The 27617-nt window shown below is 26.6% G+C and overlaps 5 protein-coding genes across 8 annotated transcripts; 3 read left to right on the top strand and 2 right to left on the bottom strand.

Moving 5' to 3' along the window:
- Positions 1-1407: 1407 nt before the first annotated feature.
- On the top strand, positions 1408-14400 carry LOC114128676 (ethanolamine kinase 1). Of its 3 annotated transcripts, XM_027993251.2 has the most exons (8): positions 1408-1527; positions 1622-1880; positions 7926-8288; positions 8467-8604; positions 10513-10787; positions 12228-12475; positions 13110-13335; positions 13640-14400. In XM_027993251.2, exons 3-8 carry the CDS (start codon positions 8172-8174, stop codon positions 13695-13697), a joined length of 1062 nt encoding a protein of 353 aa, XP_027849052.2. In that variant the 5' UTR covers positions 1408-1527; positions 1622-1880; positions 7926-8171; the 3' UTR covers positions 13698-14400. The 3 variants fall into 3 exon arrangements, with proteins under 3 accessions (XP_027849052.2, XP_050055323.1, XP_050055324.1); XM_050199366.1 differs by having other exon boundaries at positions 1455-1880; XM_050199367.1 differs by lacking the exons at positions 1408-1527; positions 1622-1880 and adding an exon at positions 2015-2170.
- LOC114128677 (uncharacterized) lies at positions 4444-5685 on the top strand. Its single transcript, XM_027993252.2, has 2 exons — positions 4444-5258; positions 5380-5685. Exons 1-2 carry the CDS (start codon positions 4940-4942, stop codon positions 5655-5657), a joined length of 597 nt encoding a protein of 198 aa, XP_027849053.1. The 5' UTR covers positions 4444-4939; the 3' UTR covers positions 5658-5685.
- A 1407-nt stretch (positions 14401-15807) lies between the features above and the next one.
- LOC114128673 (FGFR1 oncogene partner 2 homolog) lies at positions 15808-19918 on the top strand. Of its 2 annotated transcripts, none has more exons than XM_027993247.2 (4): positions 15808-16554; positions 16895-17146; positions 17218-17364; positions 17634-17879. In XM_027993247.2, exons 1-4 carry the CDS (start codon positions 16420-16422, stop codon positions 17682-17684), a joined length of 585 nt encoding a protein of 194 aa, XP_027849048.1. In that variant the 5' UTR covers positions 15808-16419; the 3' UTR covers positions 17685-17879. The 2 variants fall into 2 exon arrangements, with proteins under 2 accessions (XP_027849048.1, XP_027849046.1); XM_027993245.2 differs by lacking the exon at positions 17634-17879 and adding an exon at positions 18989-19918 and having other exon boundaries at positions 15870-16554.
- On the bottom strand, positions 19129-21264 carry LOC114128674 (signal peptidase complex subunit 3). Its single transcript, XM_027993248.2, has 5 exons — positions 20936-21264; positions 20771-20844; positions 20153-20241; positions 19968-20071; positions 19129-19422 (listed from the first exon to the last, which is right to left on the bottom strand). The coding sequence occupies exons 1-5, from the start codon at positions 21076-21078 to the stop codon at positions 19302-19304; spliced, it is 531 nt and encodes a 176-aa protein (XP_027849049.1). The 5' UTR covers positions 21079-21264; the 3' UTR covers positions 19129-19301.
- A 2760-nt stretch (positions 21265-24024) lies between these two features.
- LOC114128692 (transmembrane ascorbate-dependent reductase CYB561-like) lies at positions 24025-27237 on the bottom strand. The gene is made up of 6 exons (XM_027993272.2): positions 27086-27237; positions 26858-26952; positions 26653-26794; positions 25043-25251; positions 24812-24966; positions 24025-24750 (listed from the first exon to the last, which is right to left on the bottom strand). The coding sequence occupies exons 2-6, from the start codon at positions 26903-26905 to the stop codon at positions 24597-24599; spliced, it is 708 nt and encodes a 235-aa protein (XP_027849073.1). The 5' UTR covers positions 26906-26952; positions 27086-27237; the 3' UTR covers positions 24025-24596.
- Positions 27238-27617: the final 380 nt, after the last annotated feature.

The raw sequence follows: 27617 nt of genomic DNA, 5'->3' as shown, positions 1-27617 counted from the left end.
ATATTATTCATAACTATTAAAACTATTCAATAATGTATTACACAATATTTGTAATATATTATATAATTGTTTTCATTTTTCTAAACTGAACAATCTTCTGTTAGACCTTAATAATACATTTATTTAAGAAAAATTTAACGGGCTTGAGCCCTTTGAATATATGATTTACCTAATACAGTTGACAAAATACAGAAACTTCGTAAGATGATTACAATAAACATAAAATTTTACAAAATACAAACTAAAAATACAGAAATATAACAATTACTTACACTCTTATGTTTACTAAAACTACATTCAACATTACATGGCAAAAAGACGTCTAGTGTTGTAATATACCATAAAACGTGCATTTTGTCCAAAATATGCAAAATAAAAGCACCACCTTTTACATCATCATGAGGTAGTTCATGAACATTACTGACAAAACTACAAAAGCGATCATCAGAAATCAAAATAAAACATACTGTTGCACATAAATCCTAGCCCTAATCGTAACATTTTTATTGAATATTTTATATGGATTTGAATTTTGAATTTTGATTACAAAAATAAATTATTGTATATAAAATAATTTTATTTGTTAATAAAAGTACATTAATTATTAACATTCTTAGGATTTCTCTTATCAGTCTTATCCATAAGACCATATTTTTAATATAATAAAGTAATGGTAATACAAAATAACATACAATTCAGTAGTTTTATATGAAGGTAAAGGTACCTATTTCAGTATAAACTTTTGATCGAATAATTTAAATTTCTTATTAGTTTAATAAAAGTAGTTGAGTGGAGAACTGATCTAATATTATCTAAGTAATGGTAAAGATAAATTATTCAATTTATTACATTTACATGGCAATACGTGAGTTTTATAGGAAGTAATTGTAGCAAATACAACAAATGCGATAAGCCGATAAATGTCAAATTATAATACTAAAGTAAATTCTTTATTTTTAATTACACGACATGCTTATTATAATGATGTGATAGGTTGGTAGGTACATTGATACACGTACGCTAAATGCATAAATTTATTATTTTACATTTTTACCATTCAACAAATACGCAATGTGTCTTGAATACTTTTGATTAAAAATATTTTAGATTAATTTCACAAATATAAATAATAGAATATAATTTACTCCTGTGCCACATAAATACATAACGAACTTAAGAACGTATACAGAACAGACAATTACTTGTTAAGTTAAGGTGCTCGTTGCTAAAGTATTCGACATTCGCATTTACGACCTAAGTACACGCCGCGTGGCGCGTATGGCGTACCTATGGTTTTTCTCGGAACGTTTTTAAATTATTGCGGTAATGCGGTGGTGGGGCAAGGTTAATCTCCTTATCAGTTCTCTCTAGGCTTCGTGTTTATGATAACGGTAAATTGATAACAATATTTATAAACATTCGTCCCGCTAAGATAAACTATCATGTTGAAATGGTTGAACGTCGACCACAGTAAATTATTGAATATTTCCTGTGTCAGGTCATTATACCACAGTCGAGTTAATTAATGTATATATTATATTTTTTAATCTATGACAGTACACCGTATTTGTTAACACACATCATTCGTTGGTCATTACTATTGTCTTATTATTTAATTTAGATCAATGTTAATGGTCAGTACTTCGGTGACCGTAGAGTCGCGATTACGAGTTCCGCTTGTCGCCATATCCGTTTAAATTCTCTGCGCACGGGGACCACAGCCAAGACACCCAAAATTGGACAGTCCGGACACAGCCTCTGCTGGAGCAATCGGTCGAATAACCCACAGATAATAAAATTCATTATTATCTATGGAATAACCCGATAACACCCTTGTAGAACAGGGTAGAACCGTCGGGAAACGTATCACCCACCCACACGTAAGCACGTTATCATTACCTACCTATTATTAGGATAATATATTATAATTTAATGATAAATTATAACTATTAAATATCTTTCTATTTTTGTATGTATTATCTTAAGGACAGCACACCCGTACGTGTGTGTTATCTCTGTCATACTATCATAATTAATCATTATAATAATGAAATTTACTCTGTGGTACTGCATATTTTGTACTAAATTTGTATTCAGCAATTTCAATTTTGTGCTGTAAACTTTAATTATTAGATTAATGGAATATATTGAACCATTATCAAAGTTAAAGGTAAGAAAATTATCTGTACTTTATCGATGGTTATTTTATGTTATTTTAACGGTTTTTTATAACGAAGAAAACACATGCGGGTGTGACGTCCTTGAGTGATTATTATGATTTACGGCACTGCGCTTGTGACACTTACGTACACTAATAGCACACTAATAGGTACTTGTTTACAACTACTTTGACACTTGCCTCCCTCTCCCTTTGGTCATACCTATATCGTTGGCTCAAACCTCTTATTTGCCGAATTTTCAATTTTGTGGTTTAATTGTTCCTGAATTATTAGTAATTGATATTAATCATAAACAATAAATAAAACCTATTATTGTTTATGAAATAAATGCTTTCTTTGTAGTTAAAAATGTATAATGTAGCAAACCATTGAAAACGTCAATTTTATTTGATAATTTCACAAATATTGAATGTGATTCAAATTTTTTTCAAAAAAAGGATTTGATAGTTTTAAAATGTTAAAATTCGTTTCTACCTATATAAATCATGACAATATATTTTTTTAAACTTTTTATTGCATAGGTATCCTGAAAAATTGAGTTTTAGCATACTGGATGGATTTTATCAAGTACTTTTACTTATAAGTGATAGTGTAATACATTTAATGGTTAATAAACATAGGTAGGTATAAAGGTATTATAAATTACAGTATAATATGTTCAATATTCTATCAAAACATCCAAAACCATATAGTAAGATTGCCCACATTTTAACTTATTACATAAAAAAGCAACAAGATTGCGCTTCATGAAATGTAGGTTTTGTCCTTTTAATAATTTTCCCTAGGTACACTTTAAAAACATTAATACATGGCAGTACGGTACGACATAATTAACATTTACATTTTCCCTGTAATATGCTAAAACGGTCAAGGGACCAAGAATTATATTTTTCATATAAAAAGGTTAAACGGGCAAAATCGTGTTCTAGCCATCAAAAACGTGTATCGTGTTGGCTTGGCATGTTGTTACACGAAAGAAATTGAAGACAGTTTCACAATTACGTCGTCTGTCATGTCGTAAGCAATTTATCATATTATTCTGTTTAGTGTTTTAATCATGGTATTATTCATTAATTATCAGCATGATCTACCAAGAAATTTCAAGTTGGTCCATGCTCAACTTTTGAACATGAACATGATACTTACGATAGAAGACATGAACTCTTTTTTTTTTTATATATTCACACGCGTATTTAATATATTAATAATGATGTGATGTCTAATGGAATACGGTCTACGGGACTACAGATGATATAGCGTAACTTATGTTTAGGTGACGATATTATAACAAGATGCAGGGGTAATGGGTATGGATCCACTATATATTGAAATTTGTAGATGTTTAATTTATGACATCTATTATAGTGACCTTTATTTAAGTAATGACGAAATACATTTGACCTCGCATTTGACACTACCTAATACAACAATAAAGCTAATTCTTCAATTTTTTTTTTTTATGTTATAGAACTTTATAATTTATCAGTATTGAATTTATTGCTAACTAGAGAAAAAAGAACAATTCTTAAACTAAAAAATAATAATTAATTAAAAACACAATATTATAGTTCACTAAACATTTATTTGCCATAATACATATCTAGGTCTACACGTTGTGGCTTTCGGACTTAAACTGTTTTTAGAAGTGTTTATATAATATTAATTTAAGGCTTCCTTCTCGCTCCCTTCTATGTCTATGTTTATACTGAATGAAGTGTTTTTTTTTTGTCTTTACTAGCTGCTTTACACTTCTGCAAGTTTCCTTATTTGATTTAATAGGTATCACTCTGTATCTGACAATATGTTATGTTCTAGACCTGAGGCCTTATTCTAATACTTAAATGGTAGTATTACCTATATTATGTATGTATTGTTTCAGATTATTTCTTTAATTAAAAATCGATTAGCAATATTCAACTCTAATTTTTATGTTATGACTTATATTATCACACAATATATTTTTTATAGAAATTTTAAGTTCAAATTTTGATAAAATGCAATAGGTACTTAAACGAAAAATAACGATTTTGTAGTTCTATTGTTGTAATACAAAACAAAAATAATATATTCGTGCGAACTTGAAACTTTTTGCCACTTTTATTATAGCAAATAATAGTATAATTATTGAATTCAAATTGAATAATATATATTATTCATTATAGTTCAACAATGAGGTATATTAATTGACAATTACTAAAAATCAGAACCAATTTTACATTTTAAAGCTCAAAAAAAGAGAAAATAGTATTTTTTTTTTTTAAATAGGTACACTATCATGTTAATCAATATACTCAGTAATTACTCATTAATTCATTTTGAGGTTCCTACTTCCTGTTTAAAGTCGTTGCCGTAATTAATAATAAAAATATTGATAAACCTAATATTTGTACATAATTTATTTGATTATGCTTTATTATTATTTAATAATACCTAGTATTTAAATGTTGTTAATAGTAGAAAGTATAGGTAGTACTTCTACCTATATTTGAATTACTTGATAGGTAATTAATATTTTAATATAATATTATACAATCTCTTATATCATTACTTATAGAAACCTATAGACATATTAACATATTATTGAAGAGTAATTATATTTACCCCTAAATCTTAATTTATATATGTTTACCTTTATATGTTTCTACATTTCATAAAAATGCATGGGTAATAGGCATAGCAACTTTAATTTGTTGATTTACATAATATATCATTAACAGTTAACACAAACGTTATTAATAATAATTAAAAATTTTAACACAATGACCGAATCAAACACAGAACACATAGATGGAAATACTGAAGATAAATCAAAAAATCTAAAACCAACTATACAATACACAATATTTTCTGATTATCAAAACGAAGAGTTACTATACCCAGATGAAAAGTTAGGATTATTGAAGAAAAGATTAGAAATCGTGAGATCAAGGGTGGATGATGATAACTTTAAAATAAACCTTTCCCCTTTAAGGCGACCTGTGGACAATTCACCTTTACACGAAGTGTACAAAAATGTTATTAATAAAGACTCTTTTTCCATGTTAGCCTCGATTTTAGATAAAGAAAACAACGTTAATAGTAAGTACACAAAGTAACAAATATTATTGTAAGTTACTGCAATATGTAAACTTATTATTGGTATTTTACGTAAACTAATCAAAGAAAACTTCTAAATATTACTATTAAACAATAACTTCAGGTATAACATCAACCGAAAATCAAATAATCAAGTCTACGGAAAACGATGTAAAATCTGTTTTTGATGAGAACGCAAATATTCAAAATTCCAAAATACCGTTAAATATTGAGAAAACTAATCAAATAAAATCCCAAGATATTGATAAAAATGCCATGTCTTTGAATGTTACACAAGATGGAAAAAAGAAAAAAATTGCTTCAACTAAAAATACACGATCATTAAAGAAGAAAACTAATCAACGTAATAAAATTGTGTCTGTAGATAAAACCAAAAAATAAAAATACACGAGTAATTTTAACCAACAAATTTTAAAATTGATTTTTATTTTTGAGAGTTAACTTTACTTAAAAGTTATAATTTTATTAAATTTATACCTATCATTTTATTATATAATATGTATAATGGGTAATAAAGTGTATCTATATTAGTATTCATTTTTATTTAACCTGAATTAATTACTCATAAAAATTTTTCATACCAAATTTACTATGTTTTTATAATTTATTTGATAATACATTTAATTTATATAACACGTATATCGTATGTAAATATATTTTTCTTGTCATAAAAGAATAAATAACGATCAATCTCAAATTAATTTAATTTATTAGATTCAATATGTAGATTGATTTTTTTAACAGTAAATACTTTTTACCTCAAATTGTAAAGGTAATTGTAAATGCTTTTCTTTGTGTAATATTTTAAGTTTTTTAATTTTTTAAATAACAACGTATGTTTACAATTATATTTACCTAAGCAGAAAATGTTTTTGAGTTTTGAATGATTAATGATCTATTTTTAAATACTTTTTGATTTAAGTATACCTACATAGCTTATAAGTAGTACTGAAGGGGTATCCCAGTATCCCACGTATGTCGTTTTACTACAACTCAGCTCACATAAATTTATCAAGACTTAAAACGCTTATAATAATATAACTATTATCTATTTATAACTAATTATTCAAAATTTGATTTTCGTGCATACAAATTTACATTAAGTCATAAATCATAATTACTTTTTACTATACAATATAAAATATATAGGTCTATTGTCATTTAAAAATTTAATAATTTTAATGATAAATAAAAAAAAATCCAATAACATTAATTGGGCATAATGCGAGTGTTAACACCTTAACATTAGTATAGGTACTACTCGTATACATTTGCCGATCCTAGGACCTAACCCGCTGACCAGCTTGGTTCTATAGATCGGCAAATGTATACTACTACAGTTAACTATATTATAAAAATCACTCGGTATAAAAGATAATAACTTATTATTGATAAGTGATTAGGTACAATTTGTTTATTAGTTTAGTTTATTTAGTTTATGAAACAAAATATATACCTATTTTACTATAAATTACAAAATGTTTTAATATCAAATTATAAATCAAAACGTATTATGTTTCAATTTATTAACCACGTGTACATTATTAGCAATTCAGCATTGATTATTAATTATAACTAATAAAAAAATAAATAATTGTATAATATATTATATATTATGCAACCCAAATTGTAGATAAACCTTGAAATATTGAAAAATGTTAAACAATGTTTTCGATTTCTTAGTAATAATGATTGTAGCTTAACTAAATAAATGGCATAAATTAAATTACCTATATGGCTATATCTATGCATTTTAATTCAATTGCTAACCACTGAAGTCGTATATTATAGTATTCGTGAATACTTACCTATAATTAACATTTTACATAGGTATAGGCATATTTTCGTATTATTACATAAGAAGATTCTTTTAATAATGAATTGTGATGAAAACTACTTATTTAAAAAATTACGTAGATATTAGTAACATTGAAAACGCATAACTATTTGGTACATTAATTGCATGGGCACACTCAATAGTGTATATTTATATATTATAAAAATTTAATCACGTAATATTCATAATTTATACATACTTCAGTAGTAAAATAAGTGTTTTTGAAAACATAAATAGGTAATATATTTATTCAAATCCAGTTATGTTACAAAAAACTATTCGGTTAATATAAACCTGTTAAAGTGCTACAACAGTTACAAATATTTAATAAATTGCCTCAAACAGCGTGGCAGCACATACTTATGTTAATTAACACAAAAAAATTCCATAGAAGTATTCCTAAGCTCCTCAGAAACAATGGTATTTTAGATACCTATATAATATATACAATATACATTAAGATGTAACCATTATACTAAACAGTAAAGAACCTTCGACAATTTTCAAGGTATAAATATTATACATAATATAATATGTATATAGTATATATATAGCCTTTTTCAAATCCGATTGTATAATATTGTCATATCACAACTTGCAGTGGCCGCAGAATACAAAATATTTATGTTGAACTAAATTTGTTTTTTTTAAATAATACACGTTATCATATATAGGTATAAGGTATTATTATAAATATACCTAAACTAGCTTTACTAAATCATGCCATTGATTATTAACATAATTAATTATAAGTTAATCACCTATATGTATTTAATACCGTTACTTTTTTTACTTTTTTTTTTGTTTTACAGATTAAATTACGTAGCCGCAAAACAATTTGTAGCCTTATCATATCTCTGGCTCAATAAACAATATATAAGACTACCTATATTAATTTGTATAAGAGGGGAAAAAGTGGTCGGCGAGATCAGAAGCCAATGTTTATGATTGAAATCACGGCATCACATGCGTTCCACCTTCTACATCGCGCGTAGTGTGCCGATAAACGTATAGATATACGAATAATTTTAAAACATAATTGCTCTTAATCGCCTTAAATGTCTACTATTCCTAATTTGCCCATTTTTATTGAAGACGACGCTATCGAAGATGGATCTCGAGCCATATTGAAACTGATAAGACCAGACTGGAATTTGGAAAATATCCGTTACAAGGTTAGAACAAACCACTGATAGTTATACACATATTATTGTACAACGCTTATGTATATAACGCATATTACTTTTACTAAATATACTTATAAGGTTTTTAAGCTATATCTTAGTTTTATTATAATGGTTTACAAAAAATTTGGAATTAAACTAATCACCAAAATTGTGCATAAAACATTAGTTGTTCACAGATGGTATTACTAACAAGTTGGTTGGTTTGTTCAACGATTCGTATCCAGATGATGGTGTGCTGGTACGCGTCTACGGCAAAAATACGGAACAGATCATTGATAGAAAAGCAGAATTCGAAAACTTTAAGGTTAGTTGTTTCTACAGTATACTAGGCTATAAAGTGATTCAACCTCAACATCCATTATTTCCTTTAATAATAAATTTATTCAAAGTTCAATTTAGATGCGTTCAAAAAAAAAGAAAAAAAGATCTAATCATCAATTTACTATAAAAAGGTTAGGTTCTTATTTGAAAAAAAAATTATATCGCAGCATAATATATTTTAAATTATATAAATAATCTAAATATTTTAAAATTTGGCCTTAAGCAGGAAGTATAACTAATACTAAAAATTTCAAAAACCAAAATTTGAATTAATACATATTATCAAAAAAAATGTGGTTTAGCATACTTATGGTAAAATATCATAAGTATTATATATTTAGTGTTTACTCAGTTTTATATCGATAACATAATACATACTTAAGCAACTATTATACTGCAACTACCTATATTCACAAAACAATAACCATGTATAGGTGTTCTTAAACTTTGTCTTAAAGCAGATATTTTCAAGTCATATACATATCTACGAGTATATTTATATAATTTATTATTATATATATAGGTACTATTATATTATGTGGAATTGTATTGTTGTCAGTGCAATTCGAGTTATATCAACTATTAGTATTTGTTTACAAGTTAACTATGATACTATCCAATAATTACAATCTAATAGGAGTTACATTAACAATCAAAATAATAATAAAAGTATTTTTTTTCTTTTGTTTACTATATTAGTACATTTATATTATATAAAAAATATTAAACTTTATCCTATTACAGGCACTTTAAACTCGTATATAGTGCGGCAATCTAAGCTATTGTGTCTCAGTACCTATATAAACAATACACTAATACTATATTCATTTTTTATTAACATATACCTAATATTTTCAAATCTTAAAAATATATTATGTAAACTGTATAGTATAGGATTACGCAAATTTACCTATCTCAATATTAAATCAATTTGTTTATGTATAGGCCTTTGAATTTGTTGACCATATATTTTGTATTTCAACTTATTGAGTACCAGTCATTTGTATTTCTTTACACCCTGTATTATGTATTATATTTGTACGATAACGTACACTACAATTAATAATTATTGTAGAATATGATTGATATAGTTCTAAAAAGATTATACTGCCATAGTAATTACATATCTAATAGTAAACGTATATTATTGTAATTTGTATTGCCATTATCGTATAATTTTTATCAAGACTAATTGGCCGTACCAATTGTATATAAGCTATATTAATTTATTTTAGTGTTTAGTTAAGTATTAATGATTATTGATTCTTTTAACAGTAAACGCCATAGTTACTTTTCAAGACCAAGACTTTCATTATCTTAGTAAATTTCAATATTTTTCGCGTAGTTTTAACTCTTCAGTATTTATTATTAGAGAATTTCCATTATACCATAGTAGCTATACTATATAGCAGGCGTGGCAAACCTTTTAAACACTAAGTGGCAAAAAATACCTTTTTTTTTAGAGCGTTCCATGAAAAACATTATATTGTTTTTATTATTATAATATTGAATGTTATATTTCAATATTGTAAAAAAAAAAAATGTAAATATATTTACCTATTATCTTTAATATAATATAATATTATAGTAAAAATTTTCACATGCCACCTCGGGCATGCGTGTCATGGATTTGCCATCCCCGCTGTATAGCATATTATATAGCTGCTAACATGTAGGAAACTATAATCGAAGAAAATTATTGTATATTAAGCATAAATTATTAAAGTATTACACAAATATGATTAGGGGACTCATTATTTTTTGAAAAAATTAAATAATAAAATATTCATAAATTAATATTGTTGAACACATTCATATTTTGAATTTCGTATAAATGTCTCATAATAACAATATCATATTATATTCATATACGTTTTTATTTTTTTTTCAGTTTTTGTATCGTGCTGGACTCGCACCTGACTTGTATGCAACATTTAATAACGGCATGGTGTATAAATACATTAAAGGGGAAACGCTAACCACTTCCACAGTCCGGGACCCGAGCATTTATAGGCTAGTGGCTAAAACAATGGCAAGATTTCATCGGCTAGGTACAAGTGGGATAAGTGCAGAAGACGGAGCGATCAAATCCGAACTTTGGAATAAAATGGAACAGTTCGCCAATCTCATCCCTAAACGTTTTAGTTCTCCGTCCAATGACCTTCAGTTAGTTCATAAAAAAATCATAGTTTTAATTATTATTAGTGCTTGGATTTTAAAGCATATGCTTATTCTTATGAGCTAAAAATCTAATTTTTATACATAAATTCGTTTCACGTCATTCTGACTCGAAATAAACCAATTTATTTTTGCTTTTTTTTTTCAATTATTCCAACTGTGAATTTTTATATGTTTATTATGATATTGTAATAAAAAAAATAATAATTAATAAGAAAATATGTAAAAACCCAGAATGCAAATATTGGATTATTATTATTTTCATTATCGGCTTGTTTATTAAATAAATTAAACGTATAGCCTGCAGTACCTTACAGTCAGTATGGTTATAACATCGATATCGACTATTTCAAAATTTAAGATTTACTGTTCTAATTTGAAACTTTTTGTATGAGGTATGCACTTCAGTAGATGTAAAGAATTCGTTTTCTACATATAAAAATATTTTGTCGGACAATAGTCAGTTTCATTTCTGAAAATCTAGAAAAATGCATAGTAGTTAATTCTTTATTTAATTTAAACAATTGATATTTAAAATTTTTTTATTAACTTTTATAAGTTTATAACTAGTTCATATTAATTTTTGATCATGTTTTTTTAAAAACAACCGTTTGCTTTTTTAGTTGCTTATTATGCTTTAAAATCCGAGCCCTAATTATTATGTATTATATTCGATCTTATAGAAGATAATTGTTTTAACGTAAAAACCTAATTTTATATCGGCCAGTAGTTGTGTTTTTTAAAAGATAATCGTGCACCCTCAAAATACCCTCGTTCAAAATATCGCTTGTGAAAGAAACATGATATACATATAAAGAAATAAAGTATACGATAAATCGAATAGACACTTGAAAAAAGTGATTCTTAATTATGGACATTGAACGTACTAACGATACTAACTATTTAAAAGATATAGTGTATAATTTTTCATTGAAAAAAAAAAATGTTTATTATTTTAAGATAATACGGTAAATTGAAATATAAGTACATTGTCAAAAACATTGAATTATTTTTATTACTAATTAATAAAAACTATGTATTTATATCATGTAATACTTTCAATAGAATAAATAATAATCAAAAAATATTAGTATGAAATAAGGGATAATTAATTACTAGAAATATTTTTAATTAGAATATTTGTAACTGGAGTATTTTGAAGGTAAACTTAAAAGAATTTGTAATATTGAATTACTATATTTACACTTATAACGTATAACAAAAAGATTTTTTAAACGAAAACCATTATTTTTAATTTTATACTGTAGGTTAGCTGAATATTTAGCTATACTTTTTTTTTTTTTTACTGTAGATAAATGTTTTTTAAGCACAACTATAATATTCTATTTGTAATATATATTATTATGTATTTAAAACCATCTTTATCTGATTCCATTTATAATACATGAGTAATATTTGTATGCATAGATTCCGGAAGATATTCTCCCAAGGCATCGAGGGCTTGCGGGCTGATATCGAAACGATGAAAACATTGCTGGAGGATATCGGAAGTCCAGTCGTGTTCTGTCACAACGACCTGTTGTTGACCAACATACTTTTGCAAAGAGACAGTACAGTGAGTGGTCATCCCGCCAGCGTTGCATTTATCGATTATGAGTACGCCATGTTCAACAATCAGGCGTTCGACATAGCTAATCATTTTATTGAATTTGCTGGTATTTATATCATATTATCAATCAAATTTGGATATTGTAGTCATTTGGCATTTGCATAGGAAAAGTACCTGACGTCCTGACCACATACCATAATAGTGGAATGAACATAAGATAAAATCAATTTTGTTTTAACTTGTTTTATATTAAAATGTTTATCGCCTTTCCGATTATTTAGAAAAGTACAGTTTTGATTATATCTATAAAATGCTAATTAGATTTAATTTTCAACCAAAGACCGATCACAAAGTTAAAGATAGAAGAGTATTCGTGACTCGTGTACCTTTCAAATATCTCCCTAATATATAAGCTTATATAATACTAAAAGTATAAAATCTCAATACATGAATACGTATAAATATAATTGAGAGTTCTAACTTCCTAACCTAGCCTAAACAAAAGCCAGCCCCTTCCCCAATGATTCCTATGCGGCTATGCCAATTTCACCTTTTAACTTTGAGGATATTTATATCGCAGTTATATCATATTCAAAACGTGACCGATATATCCGCCATTATTTTAATATTATGATATAATAATGAAAATGTTTACTAACGTGCAGGGAATATTATACTTTTTTACACATAGGATTTTATTTTTTATCGTTGATTTATGTGAATATTTACATATTACACAGGTGTACAAGAACCTGACTTTTCATTGTATCCAAATGTCGATTTGCAAATGGATTGGCTGAAATCGTACTTGGAAGAATACACCGGTGAATCGTTAGACCAAAATGATGAAAGGGTTGCTGCACTTAAACACCAAGTGGACATGTTTACTATTGCGTCACATTTATTGTGGATATTCTGGTCACTCGTACAAACCGAAATATCGGAGATCGATTTTGATTATTTAAAGTAATTGTATGATTACAGAATTATTTATGCAAAATAGACATTTAAAGTTGAAATTCAACTGTTGAACATTTGGCAAAATTGTATATTATTTTAACAAAAACTACAATCTTTATTCCATAGAACTACTTATAGGTACTTAATAGTACTTACTTAGTATTTTATAAGTACTTACGATTTTTAAACTATTTTCGACTTTTAATCCCTATTAGGTATATAACCCATAACTCGGCTATAAGCAATACTTCTATATAATAATTAACATTTTTTATAAAATATTATTTAAATATTTATTTTTCATTTTCAGATACGCAGAAATGAGATATGAGCAGTACACAAAAGCAAAAAGTTCACTCATAAAATAAATATTTTATTGCATTCCAAAAATAATTCCATTACTTAACACTCAACTTCAACGTGCTTCTCTCTATCCCAGTATAGGGATAAGGACATGTTATAATATAGGCTCAAGCTTTTGTTCATAAATTATAATTTATAGCCTTATAGGCAATACGCTTTATCAATACTTTAAGATAAATTCTATGCCTCTGTAAATCAAAAAACGTGATTAACCAATGCCGTTGTCAAATTTCATTGTAATCGCAGACCGCAGTATTATAATTTAGTGCCAACAAATTTGTTAAAATATACAAAACTATTATATATTATATTATATTGTGTATAGTTACACCAACACAGCTAATTTGTTAGCAGCAAAATAATCAACATCTTATTATAATCAGTATATATAAATATACCAAATAATAAAAAGCGTATAATATAATATACCTATTAACAAAAATATGTATTTATTTTTTAATAAGTATTAATATAATATAATGTATGGGTCACATACCTAGTCCAAACATCATATAGGTGTGTTTATATGGTTTTATTTACACTTTTTTATAAATTACTTATTATAAATACTTTTTTAATATTGCTAATCGAACAAAAATATTTTCCTATATGAATACTATATTGTTATAGTGTCAATACGGCATATAAGTACAATATAATTATCATATAGTTACATTTACGCAAATAAATTATTACAATTTATTATTATTTACAAGTTAACAATTATTTTAGTAACTAGGTACTATCCAACTGATTATTACAACACGTGAAAACTTATGATTGATTAATAACATGGGTTATATTTGACACAACGTATATAGGTATAGGCATAGATTATTTTCTCCATTAGATTAGTAAACATTTTAACTGAAAAAAATTACTATTTTATTAAAATATCTATGTGCGAGCTGCAATAACCGACTGTTATTATTTTTAAAAAACGAGAAATTGCTTCTGCTACATGTTTTTATAAATTAACAATCTTAAAATAATAATAGTTACAATAGGTACATTAATCCATACTCAATTAAATTTCATTATTCTTGCTTTCATATTTGTACTCTCGCTATAATATTTTTTATATCTAAGTTTTTTATATGAAGATGTTCAATATTTAAAACTGATATACCTATTTGACAGTCACTCAATGTGGTCTAATCAAGTTTCTTCAATGATTTTTGATTTTGTTGGCATGGCATGTAATACATTGTATATCTGTACAGGTACCTACCTATATATGATGAGTGATGACCAAACATCCTTTTTTATAGATTCACAGGACACTAGGACAGTACTCTTTTTTATGCATTGCCTATGTCCTAGTGTCTTGAACACTATTTTTTTTAAATTATCATGGGCTTATAGATATGTGATAATGGTTTATTTATAATTCGATTATTTATTTATGTTTTATACTTCGAAATTTTAACTTAACACATATTAATAGATACAAGATAATATTATGTAGGAAATATATTATTAATAAATATTTATATTTAAAGTTTTGTTTTTTTAATAATCATACATTAAAATATTTAATACCTGTATTTTCAATGTATTAAGATTTAAGTTCAAAGTGTTTTTATCGTGACAAATTAAGTGACATAGATAGTAGGTAATGAAGTTAAAATAATTAAATAATTATTTTTATAGTTGATAATAGAAATTTAAACTACCTATTATAGTGACAATAAACAACTATGGAAATGATCTATGTACAAAATGGGTAGGATAATGTGTAGGTATTATCTAAGATATTGGCTAGAGACTAGAGAGCCTAGATAACAAGAGAGTGGTCTAGAAAAGGGTTTTTATGGTAGATGAACACAACGTTTTAAAATGTTCTTCTTTTTGGATTTTTTTATTTAGTCACCATATATGTATATTCTTTACTATACGCATTAATACGCATTAACTCGTATGACATTTACGGACTACGGATGTCTCATAAAGGTCCCTACACACTGCTGCGATGAAGGTAAAATTCTTTTTTATCGGCCGTGGAGGTAAAATTGTGTCCGGACCACGATAACAACTAGATAACCGTGGTCCGAACTCGTTTTAAACACCATTTCATGATTCTATTGCTACCGCTGCAGTGTGTGGGCACTTTAATGGATACCTAATTAGTAACTTTAAGGGATCTGAGATGTCCTCATAACATAAAGACAACAAACTTTATTACTTTGTAATAAATCAGCGATGTTTTACAGCAGCAACAGCTGATGTATAGTTATATCATTAATGGTGGTGCGCAAAATATTGAGAAAAAAAACAACTCGAGATAACAGATTCGTACTTTGCCGAGTACCGATACGAGCAGCACAGGCGTTTAGTATGAGTACGGACGTTGGTGATCGATGACCGTGTTGCATCACGTTAAATTTTCGTCCATTTTGTTGTTGGCATACGTAAAAACGATTATATGTTAAGACTTGACCGCCAATCGCCTTCCCACTCCGGGCCTGCATAGACCTTAAGGGTCTGCACCTACTTGATCTGCCTACGCTCGATTGCGTATTCTGTTTCAGAGGTCCACAGTCATAACTACGTAACTCATAATAGTTGTGATCGTCGTCAATGGCATTCCGAGAAGCTGCTGTACACACGTCTCGTCGTCTCGTAAACATCCGCCGAGGATCACCAAGACGGTTTTAATACGATAAGTATTTCTGTTATTTTCGTGTTTCATCTCAACTCTTTGCTTGTCTACAGTGCTTCGGTGCGATGTCTGTCACCGTACAGCAGATATTGTCCGACGCCAAGCGATTGGCGTCCAAACTCAAAGAACACGACACAGCAGCCGATTCGTTGTTGTCTCAGGCTCAGTTCGTCTACAAGAAGATCGACGCCATGAAACAAGTGACTATAGATAATAACAATATTATTATTATTATAATATAGGTACCAAACAATTTGTTCGGGCCTATGAAGACTTTTGGATTGGTAAAAAGGCTTTAGACTTCCTCTCCCCATAGGCCATAATATTAGAATTACTAAAAGTGTAAATTAAAAATGTAGTTCATAAATTAACATTAGTTTAATAGATGTATAATAAGCCCGCCTCACTTAATTTTTAAAATTTTATGAAAATAATCTAATCTTAACTCTTAAGACCACCTAATGGCACTCGCCATTTGTTGTTTCGTATCAAAGTCTATCTGAGTGAAAATTATAATGTTGTCATTGTTGCTTTTTTTAGTATACAGACGATTTGTCAGAACTTAATGACATGGAAGAAGGAGGTCTGCCACATGAAGAACTAGTCAACTCTATTCGGACTGAAAGTCGACAGCTACAAGAGATTGTACGTGAAAACCGAATATTAAAAGCAATGGTTGCTGAGCACCAGACTGCACTAGAAATGATCATGAGCAAATATCGGTCCCAGGTTTCTCAACTTGTTGCACAAAGCAGTGCTAATCAGCATATTAATAATAATATTGCAGCCAAGGTAAAATAAGTCATACTTTTGATTCCAGAAATAAGTACACAAAATGAATTTCCCTATTTCTTGTCTTTCAGACAATAGAAGAGAAAAATGTATTGATCGTTCAACAGGAAGAACGTATCAAAGAAATGATGGCTGTCATGAGTCTCGCCTCTCGTTTGGAAGCTGAAGAAGCAAGCAAAAAGGAAGAAATTATTGGCAGGTTACAAGTTGAAAACCAAGTATGTGTTAATTATTTTTTTTCATATAAATTTAGGTACTTTGTTAATAAGGCTTTCATCAAATTTTAATCATCATAATATGTAATAGTGATGTGCTAGCAATATGTTATAACTATTTTTCTATTTTTAAATTATTGCCACAACTATTAGTTAAGTCTTATACTTTTTCAATTAATTATTTTTTTACAATTTTGTTTATTAATATGTTTGACTATTTGACTAAACTCATTTTTTAAATTATTTTACTCGTCAATTGTTTTTTTTTTCAGGAAACAATAGTAAATATAAATTTTGGCTTACAATTCATTAGTGTTGTTTGAAAATAGTTATGAGTACATTTAAAAAATACTTCACTTAAATATTACATATTCTTGACATGCTAACAGTTCTTTTATACTATGATTCACTTAAAAACTATAATACTTCTTACATATTGTTTATTTTTATCTTTACATTGTATTATTAATTCTTATATATTTAAATATACCAAAGAAATATAATTTATTTTTACAGAGTATATTGTATTATAGAAATATCGAATGTTAAATAGAAATATTTTAATTTTATGTTTATTTACGTTTTTCCATTGATTTATTATATTACACTAAATTAGCTTTTATTCAAAGTTTAGTAACTACATGGTGTTTTAAATTTCAAAACTATTTCTGTCCTTTTTTAAAGTATCAAGTTTGATAAAAAAAAAAAAAAAAACATAGTGATGAAAATTTAGACCTTAAACTCATTCAACATCACGGATCACAATTTTTAGATTATTTTTTAAATATTAAAAAAATTTTCTTTATTATACCTATTATTTTAAATACAAAATCAGGATCAATAAAATCATTTGTATTATGAAAAAATGTAATTTGATTCTATAAGTTATAACTATATAGTATTTCTTTTGTATTTTTAGCTATTCTTTTGCTTGAAAGAATAGTAACACAATTATTACAAAATAAAATAATTTATCAAGTTCTACATGACTTAATGACAAAAAATTGTATCATTAAATTAAATTTATATAGTAAATACATTAATTGGTGATAGTATTAACAGTTTCATATCAAATACACAAAAAAAGCTAGTGGTGCCTAAACATTGTTAAATATTAAAATCTTTCTGTTATTGTAACCATCAATAAGTCGAAACATGAATGAACAATTAAATAATTATTCCTTTTTTTATTTCTTATATGACAGAAAATAAAATAATACCAAAAAGTAATATTATACTATATTATAAAGTATATTAGCATATTATGTTCCTTAATTTTGTACATAATTAAACATTATTTTTCAAGTTGTTTTTTCACCATTATTAGGGTTGTTGGTTTTGTGAAAATAAAATAATAATATTAGGGTATTTTATAGTTCCATTAGTCTCTAATGGAACTAGATGTAAGATATATGAGATATAATATGTATATATTATCATAAAATTAAATACCTAGAAATGTGTACATTTTTTTTTTTTTTTTTTTGTTATAGCATTAATTATGAAAAATGATAAAAGGGACTTTAGAATAAATACATTTTTTAATTTTTATATAAATTAAGTATTATTTTGGTTTGATTGTTGCAAGAATATTATGTGTAAATATATATATATATTTTTTTTACAGACGCTTAGAAAACTATTGAAAATATCCAGTGATCTATCTGTAGAAAAAGAACCAGACCAGACTTTGGCATCTACTTAAACTTTTAAACTTAATACATTACCATTACTAAATCAAAATATTCCCCAATATATTAATTCAAATGCCATTAATAATTGTGTCATTATAATAATTTAGAAAATACAAACAAATAATGAACACAATCATTTGGACTTAAATTTAGATAATAATAAAATAATTTTGAAGAAAAAAACATACATTAACATTTAACATAATATTAGATTCATATGTTCAAATCAGGAACAATGTTGTGTCATTATCGTGTATATTGTGAAGGAAAACTGAATGTATGAGATCCAATGGCACCTACAATTGGCAGTCGACCCACATTTGGTATGATGTTGTAGGATAGGGTAAGAGTGACGTTTTTATTTCCTCTGCAAAATATTATAATAACTGTATTATCATCTATTTTAATCATAATTTTAATTTTTTTTCTCATATAATATTAATAAAGAGATCAAATCTGAATGAACATTTTCTAGTAGAAATAATAATAGCAAAATAAATTAACAGTAATAAAAATTATGGATTTAATTTAAGCATTGGACTTTCATAATATAGGTGGAATTATATTTATAATCAGTATAATAATATGCTAAGTAGTTTTTACTCTTATTTATATTTATTGGCATACTGTTTCATGATATTAACTTGTATCAACTGAAAAAGATGTTTTTTTTTTTAACTTAATATAATCTGTGTTGTCCTATTTATAATTTAAATTTAAAATTATATTTTGATCAGTGCATATTACATTATATACTAATATGATTATACCTAACATTGTATTTGTTATCTGTTTGTTAGTGTTAAATTAGACCTAAGTATTTTTATGTTAAAAACAAATATATTATACATATATATTATATATATACATATTATGAATTTTATTGTAAGAAATTATTGTAATATTTATTACCTTAAACCATTGCCATCATCCCAAAAGTAATATTTTGTTCTCATATTTTTAAGGCGCAAGTTGGAATTTTCACCTCTCAAAATAATCTTGTCCCATAAAATTACCTAAATAAAATATTATAACATATAACAAAATATATAAGTAATTTAATAAATAATACATTATTATGATCACAAATGGTTTACTTGATTTAAGGCGTTTGTTGGTGTTTCATATTCTGCAGTCATGTACACGAACAATTGCTTAACGTTCCAATTGAATAAACTAGTGAGATGTGCACAAATATGGTTAAGTCAATAATACCTTACAATAATTAGATATTAAAAATATATTTAAGCATTACAATGATAACTATTATAATCATACAGGACACAGGTATATGTTTGCATTAAGTTAATTAATATACTATATTTGTTATGTGATTAATAAATTTCAATAAAAGACAAAAGAAATATATTAAAAAAACCAGAAAATTCAAAATAGTAGAATTTATAATTCACTTGTACAAAAAGGGAAAATTGATTGTACATTTTTAAAGATTGAACTAATTGATAGATGAAAATAGTTTAGGTAGAAATTTATAGTGGACCAAGTTCATTATGTTGATTTTAAAACAATATTAACGGTACAACGAGTAGGTATCAAAACATTTCTATACTATGTAGTTAGGGGAAAGAAAATATTGAATAGGTACCTTAATACTGTGTACTACACCTTTTTAAGAGTATCAATCGCTATACAATAGACTTGGACAACACTATTAAATCAATATATTAATATAATATTCAAGTGAAAAAGGATATCTGCATCAAGATTGAATGTTATGTGACCCAAGTCGTTGATCTTTTTGGATACGCCATACTCTGGTAAGTTTTTCCTGAAAACAAATCCATCGGTTAACACCACCATCGTACAAATAGACACAGACGTGACCCGAGGACTGGTCGGTCATTCAACGACATACTTACACTTCGATTTTGAGCGTCTGCATCTCGGTACCGGTCCGGTAATCGACCAATATGGTAGAGAGGAAACATGCGAACGTGAGGGTGACGAGTACGCTCAGTGTGTACGCCAGTACCGAGTTTCCTCGGGACAGTAAAGAATGCATTGGTAGCTGATTTCGACGGACAAACGGATTTTCAAATAGCCTATGATACAATTCGCCAGAGGACGTACTAAAACACTCAGTTTAAAACGAACATCGTCAACAATAAAATACGTACACACTTTTTCGTTTTAACGGGTGACCGATACTATCAAGAAGTATCAACTTATTATTAAGGTGATAACAGAAAATCGTGACGTTGTACATCTCATGTTAACGACAACGAAAAACTAAAATATGACGTGGTGGCGGCGAAACAGGCACTGCAGAACTACGTGTTCATTCCAGTGGTGCGTTCGCGTTCCCACCTTTTTTGTAGCGCGGTTTTCTTTAGCCTGTCGTCGATGAAACCACAGAACAATATTAAACACAACTCATATGTTTGTTTTGATCTGGTAATAAATCATTGTTTCATATTTTTAATTTTAATTTTTTTTTTTTTTTTTACTTTTCAAATACATTTTTACTGTGATCATAATTAATCAACCTAAAACCAAGAGTGCCGACGAAAAATGTATAATAATTTTAATTATAATATATATCATACATTTCACATCCCTAACATATTATTATAAACTATTTAATATAATACATTCTGCTATTATTAATTGAATCTAGTTATCTACGCAGGTATTATGATTTGAAGTTTTAATAAAAAGATACAAAAGATAAAAAGATTCGATTAAATTTATCAAGAATTTCTAATTAAAAAAAAAAAAAAAATCTAAATCAAATAAATAAGTAATATATATTATAATTATATTATAATATACTTTCTATAATCCCTAAACTGGCTAGACTTATTATTAATTTTAGAAATAACAGAGTTAGTGATTACACAAGAAAATTTTATAGAAAGTTGAAGAGTCATCAAAACGATAAGAAACTTATTGTAAGTAAAGATTTAACAACGATTTTAATGTGTATTATTTTGTTTATCTCAAAAACGGTTTTTTGATATAATGTATAATAAATAATAGTTCACAATAATTTACACTGATATTATAGTATCTATATTATTACTTATTATGATTTACGGAGGGGTGCTGGAAAACTGGAGTCAAGATAATAAATTAATACAATAATTAAAAGCAATATTGTATTATATAACTTCATTATCAGTGTATATATGTTATATAACATTGACATTTTTTTTCTGGGGGGGGGGATATGCATCATTTCGATGCGTGCAATTTTGACGCCACCACTTTTAGGCGTAAGTCAATTTTGACGAAAAAATATTTACTTATTTATTTATTTTAGTAAGTATAAGTAAAATAATACGACATTTGTTTGCTCGATGGTCTTTTGATTTTTTTTGGTGTTTGAATACTTCTTATTTAACAATAAATATAAGTTTGAATTTGCTTCATAATATTGAGCCACATAAGTATAGGTTAAAAAAATAGTTTATAAAAATAAAATATTTATAACATACATAGGTGATGCCAATTTCAACGTAAAAACATGGTATTTGTATATCTGTAATCTGAATCCCGGACGAAAAGTCCGGATACGTTTTTTATTGTTGGACAAAAAGTCCTAAAATATAATTAATAATTAATTTTTATATATGCCACTGGCCTATAGTGGTATTCAGTGGCAGAGGAATATTATAAGACAATTTGAAGCAATTAAAGCTTCATATCTAATATAGGTAGATATAATTGTAACATCTCAATACTATAATTGCCATGATAAATATTATAATCAATATAATCTAATCTAGTAACATCGCTAATGGTGGTATTCCTATATCTATATAAATAAAATAAATGTAATAAATATAAATTACTATAGAGTGTAGATAGTAAATATTATCTATATTTTTTTAAGAATAGTGAAATAAGGTCAATGCTGGATTATATAATCTTAACCGAAATTTTCTTATTTTAGTTTACGTATTTTATTTCCTCGATTATTGATCTATAAGTCTTATAAGGAAAAACAATTTATTTCTACAAGTATACCTATTAATTAATTTTGTTATTAATCTTTTCAAGGACTTGTACGACTTTTTGTTCGTTTTTTTTCAAAATGGACATTTTGTCCATGGACTTTTTGACCGATTACTCTGTAATCTGTAAATTGTAGTTTGTTGATCTATATGGTCACATTTATCTAAATGGTACATATTTTATCATTATCTTAATTACGGTTTGCCGTTCAATTATACCTGTACATGAATACATGGGCGTGTAAGTGTGTTTTATATCGCGCAGTGAGTCGTACGCTTTTAAAAATTATCAACTACCTATAGGTACCTACATCTGTTAGTGTACTTTATATATTATTTTAACTTGTAAATTAAAAAAAAAAATTAACATGCCATTGGAGTTTGTAAAAAGTCAAAGGGTAAAAGATCTCCTTGTTATGAGGTGGATTTATTTATAAAAAGATAGAAAAAGTAAAGAAAAAATGATATGGAGATGCAACTTCAGAACTTCTTCAATCTGATCCTCCGAAAACCAATAACAGTATTGAGAGATGGTATAATGCATTTTCGGCATTAATAAATTGTAAAAAACCAGTCTATGGAAGTTTATAAGTGCATTGCAAAGAGATGAAAGTTTAACAGAAGTAATAAAAGAACAATTAATTGCTGGGTATGCACCAACTAAAACAAAGAAGTACAAAGACTCATCCAAAAGATTAATTCAAATATGTGCAAATGCTAGTAACTTTACAACCGACGAAGTGCTTCAAGGGATTGCGCACAATTTAAAATTTTATAAATAGTAAATTTTATGTTTTTTACTTTTAATTGTATTTTTATTTATATTAATTTATTATTCTATATATTTTTAATTAAATAGAATAATATTTTCTATTAATGATGTATTTTTTATAAATTATAAACTATTTTGTAAATCTATATTTATGTGACTAAATATTATGAAGCAAATTCAAACTTACATTTATTGTTAAATAAGAAGTGTATACTAATAATAATAAAATATATAAATACTATATTATACTATATGTATAATAATATAATAAAAAGATAAACTTCGTATTATTTTACTTAATATTATAATAAACATAAAATTATATTTTTTTTGCGTCAAAATTGACTTGCACCTAAAAGTGGTAGCGTCAAAATTGCATGCGTCGAAATTACGTATGCGTCCAATATTGTCGTTCGTCCAAATGGGCGCGTCCATTTGACGCTCGTCAAGATTGCCGCGTCGAAATGACGGGACATTGTGCAAGAAATACTATTTGCAAATAACTACTCATTTTCTCATAACCGTACAATGTAAACATTATACTAATCTATAAAGTAATTAGAGAGATAATTAATAACTAATTACTAATTATTTATTTCTTCAGCTAATTATATATGTATTTCAATATAAATATCAAATAATTTAAATTTGCATCTGTCTTAATACTAAATATCAAAATAATAAAAACCGAATAATAAATTTTTCTATTATTAACAAGTTCAGTCAACATCTTTGCTTGAATTACAAACACACAAAACTTTAAAATTTACATTAGGTATCTAAAATTCCATTTCATTTAAGTAAAGTCTCGTATTCTAATTTAGGTTGTCTCTTGAACTCAGGTTTAGTTATCATATAAACTACTAGTATACAGTAAAATACACAAACAATGCCTAAAATGTTTCCAAGTACAGCTTCTGCCGGCAACAGTTTGTATTTATCACTCCTAAAAAATTGTGAATTCATAGTATAAACATTTAATTGTGTTAAAAATAAATAATACATACAGAGCAAATATTATTTTTTCACAGAATCCTAGTAAAGCAGTTGCAACTGCTAAAATGAAAATGCAAATGCCAAATAACACGTGATATGGTGCCAAAGTTTCTCGATGTTGGGCAGCTACTCCGGGATACAAGAAACACCAGAGTCCACTTATAAGCTACATAATAAAAAAAAATATAATATTAGGTATGTATAATATGAATTATATATATATATATATCAGGTAGACTTACCTGGGATAGGAACATTATAATAGTGATAACTCCCAACCAACTGTGTAAAGAATACAAATGAGGAATTTGAGGTTTACCATATTGGTGCGAAACAAAAGCAGCAAATCCAGCTAATACGATAAGGATTAATATACAACCATGAATAAGCGCATGTTGGTTTTTTAATTTTTGTTTCGTATTATTTGGAAATGTGCGATAATGAAGAATAGCTAAAATTAAATAAACAGTATAAATAAAGCAATAAATATTTAGATATAACAAATTTGAATATTTTAAACGAAAAATGTACCTATTATAACACACTTTCCTATTTCGTTTAGATATTTAAAATTCGTAAACTAAATTTAATTATTTTAATATTGTTTTATATTAAACTAAATTAATCATTATTATAAATTTAATATAATTATTTGCAAACTAGTAACTACTCTCCCCCATATAACACGCTAAAACATTTTGTACTTTTCATCAGAAATCCTCGATTGTGAATTTTGAAACGTTTTTGTCGCTAATTATTAGACTGCTATAATTGTGATATAATGAGTGAATTTGTGAGATTGTATGTCGAAATTTATTCCCCAATTACTCTACTGGCAAATATAGTCTATACGATTACGAAATTAATGAAATTTAAAAAAATTCATATTTTTGTTGACGTATTTAGAACGAAATTGTCTATTTCTTTTAATCAAATCCAATAATTAAACATTTGTACTTGGAATACTTATGATTAAATTTATTCAGTGGCGAATTCTCCTGCAGGCATGTTCAGCATGCGCCACATGCTTAGAAATAAAAACGTTATTAATCAAAATACAAAAATTATTTTAAAATTAATAATATATTAAGTATTTTAAAAGAAATATAATGTGTTACATTAATTCATTTATTTATGTTATACTTAGGTATCTGTGTTAATCTTTATTCTAAAATTTAATGACAGAGCATGCGATAGATGTGTGCGCAAGCTAACGACCCTTGTTATCATTGTAAAAAACCAGTTACTCCGAGACCCCCTCTACTAGCAGCCACGTATTAATCACTCGGGGCATGCTTATTCTGTTGCGCTTCGTCTACATAATTTATAAAATTTACGTGTACGAGTAAATGCCATTTTTTTTTTATTTTACCTAGTTAAAAGAGTTAAATCAAAAAAGGCAATTACAATTATTAAAGTATTATATAAGTAAGTGCTACTGTATATAATATTTATTAAATTAAAGTCTTATTTATAAATTAATACAAATGTGTGTATTATTTATTAGTTATAAATTAAATAGAACTATAATACATTATGATAAATTAGCATGCCTATACATCAGAATCAGCATTGGCCACTGAATTTGTTTATGATGCAGAATTTTGGAATATTCCTAATTTTTCTTTAAAAAAAATAGCCTCCATTTCCAATCCCTATATAGGTAAGTGTATTACATCTCAGGTATATGGTAATTCTGGGCTGTATGTACAACTTTTGAATGATGTATCTACTTAATACCTGATATAAGATATAATAAATTACTTAGTTAAAGATATCGATTTGATTTTGTACAAAGTATTTTAAACATTAAGTTTTATAAATTTTAATATTACATTTTGTTGAAACTTACCATTTGCAAATAAATAAAGGAATGCGATTGTCATCAATAATGGGTGCCAGTTGAATATTATTTTTGGTTCGGTAAAACTAAATCCTCCCCGGTATTGAACAATCCAATAGTATACAAAATATATTAGTACTAATCCAATAATCTAAAATATAAACTCATAAAAATTAATATAATTTATAAAAGAAAATTTATTCAAATATATTACTTGGTATAGTATATAGAACTTCTTAAATAAACTAGTCTTACTAGACATTTTAATATATATTAATGGTATTCTCCAAAATTATTTTGTAAGCGTAACTGTAATATTTTAATAAATATTAATAATTTGTTACTTAGTTCATATTAATATAATATTATGTTAAATATATCTTGAAATCAAAACATTAGTTGTATTAAAACCTATTTAAAATGTATAGAATATAAAATTTACCAGCGTGTCGGTACCCTAGGCCAAGTGTATTGGACGAGTGTTAAATATTAACTGCCAATAATACTACTGTTGTGCAATCATTGTTGTTATAAAGTAGGTATACAATATACATATATATATACAGCGTGATTCTTTCAACGCAAGACACTCATTATTTAAAAGTGTATAGCTATTTGTCTAGCAGATAAACTACGAACATTTAAGAATTTATACAAAAATCGTATAAGAAAAATAAATTTATAATATATTGATATTATGTCATTCTTTCTTTATGTAATATAGGTAGGTTAATATATCTTGAAGATCCAAATTTATATTTATTAACTTATTGCGGAGTCATAATATGCTTTTATTTAATAAAACGTTTTAATTAGATAAATTAATTTTTTCTGATGTCTAATAAAAATGATAAACATTTTTTTTGATCATTATTAGTGACCTATGCCACGCTTAAATCAATGATGAGGCAACATATTATCGGAAATGTAGGTACCGGTACCGTGTACAGTAGTGTGTTCAAATCATTTTTATT

Source organism: Aphis gossypii, chromosome 2 (assembly GCF_020184175.1).
Source record: "Aphis gossypii isolate Hap1 chromosome 2, ASM2018417v2, whole genome shotgun sequence".
NCBI classification, from domain to species: domain Eukaryota; kingdom Metazoa; phylum Arthropoda; class Insecta; order Hemiptera; family Aphididae; genus Aphis; species Aphis gossypii.
This window is presented reverse-complemented; position numbering and strand designations above follow the sequence as displayed.

What these genes read in the sequence shown, in the direction of transcription:
- LOC114128673 (XM_027993245.2), top strand. Translation starts at nt 16,420, where the DNA reads ATGTCTGTCACCGTACAGCAGATATTGTCCGACGCCAAGCGATTGGCG. An exon ending in ATAATAATATTGCAGCCAAG is followed by an intron (nt 17,147 to 17,217) that starts GTAAAATAAGTC and finishes CTTGTCTTTCAG; the next exon opens with ACAATAGAAGAGAAAAATGT. An exon ending in GGTTACAAGTTGAAAACCAA is followed by an intron (nt 17,365 to 18,988) that starts GTATGTGTTAAT and finishes TTTTTTTTACAG; the next exon opens with ACGCTTAGAAAACTATTGAA.
- LOC114128674 (XM_027993248.2), bottom strand. Translation starts at nt 21,078, where the DNA reads ATGCATTCTTTACTGTCCCGAGGAAACTCGGTACTGGCGTACACACTG. An exon ending in CAACAAACGCCTTAAATCAA is followed by an intron (nt 20,072 to 20,152) that starts GTAAACCATTTG and finishes TATTTTATTTAG; the next exon opens with GTAATTTTATGGGACAAGAT. An exon ending in GATGATGGCAATGGTTTAAG is followed by an intron (nt 19,423 to 19,967) that starts GTAATAAATATT and finishes AATATTTTGCAG; the next exon opens with AGGAAATAAAAACGTCACTC.
- LOC114128676 (XM_027993251.2), top strand. Translation starts at nt 8,172, where the DNA reads ATGTCTACTATTCCTAATTTGCCCATTTTTATTGAAGACGACGCTATC. An exon ending in TGGAAAATATCCGTTACAAG is followed by an intron (nt 8,289 to 8,466) that starts GTTAGAACAAAC and finishes ATAAAACATTAG; the next exon opens with TTGTTCACAGATGGTATTAC. An exon ending in CAGAATTCGAAAACTTTAAG is followed by an intron (nt 8,605 to 10,512) that starts GTTAGTTGTTTC and finishes TTTTTTTTTCAG; the next exon opens with TTTTTGTATCGTGCTGGACT.
- LOC114128692 (XM_027993272.2), bottom strand. Translation starts at nt 26,905, where the DNA reads ATGTCTAGTAAGACTAGTTTATTTAAGAAGTTCTATATACTATACCAA. An exon ending in TTATAATGTTCCTATCCCAG is followed by an intron (nt 24,967 to 25,042) that starts GTAAGTCTACCT and finishes TTTATTATGTAG; the next exon opens with CTTATAAGTGGACTCTGGTG. An exon ending in GAAAAAATAATATTTGCTCT is followed by an intron (nt 24,751 to 24,811) that starts GTATGTATTATT and finishes ACAATTTTTTAG; the next exon opens with GAGTGATAAATACAAACTGT.
- LOC114128677 (XM_027993252.2), top strand. Translation starts at nt 4,940, where the DNA reads ATGACCGAATCAAACACAGAACACATAGATGGAAATACTGAAGATAAA. An exon ending in TAAAGAAAACAACGTTAATA is followed by an intron (nt 5,259 to 5,379) that starts GTAAGTACACAA and finishes CAATAACTTCAG; the next exon opens with GTATAACATCAACCGAAAAT.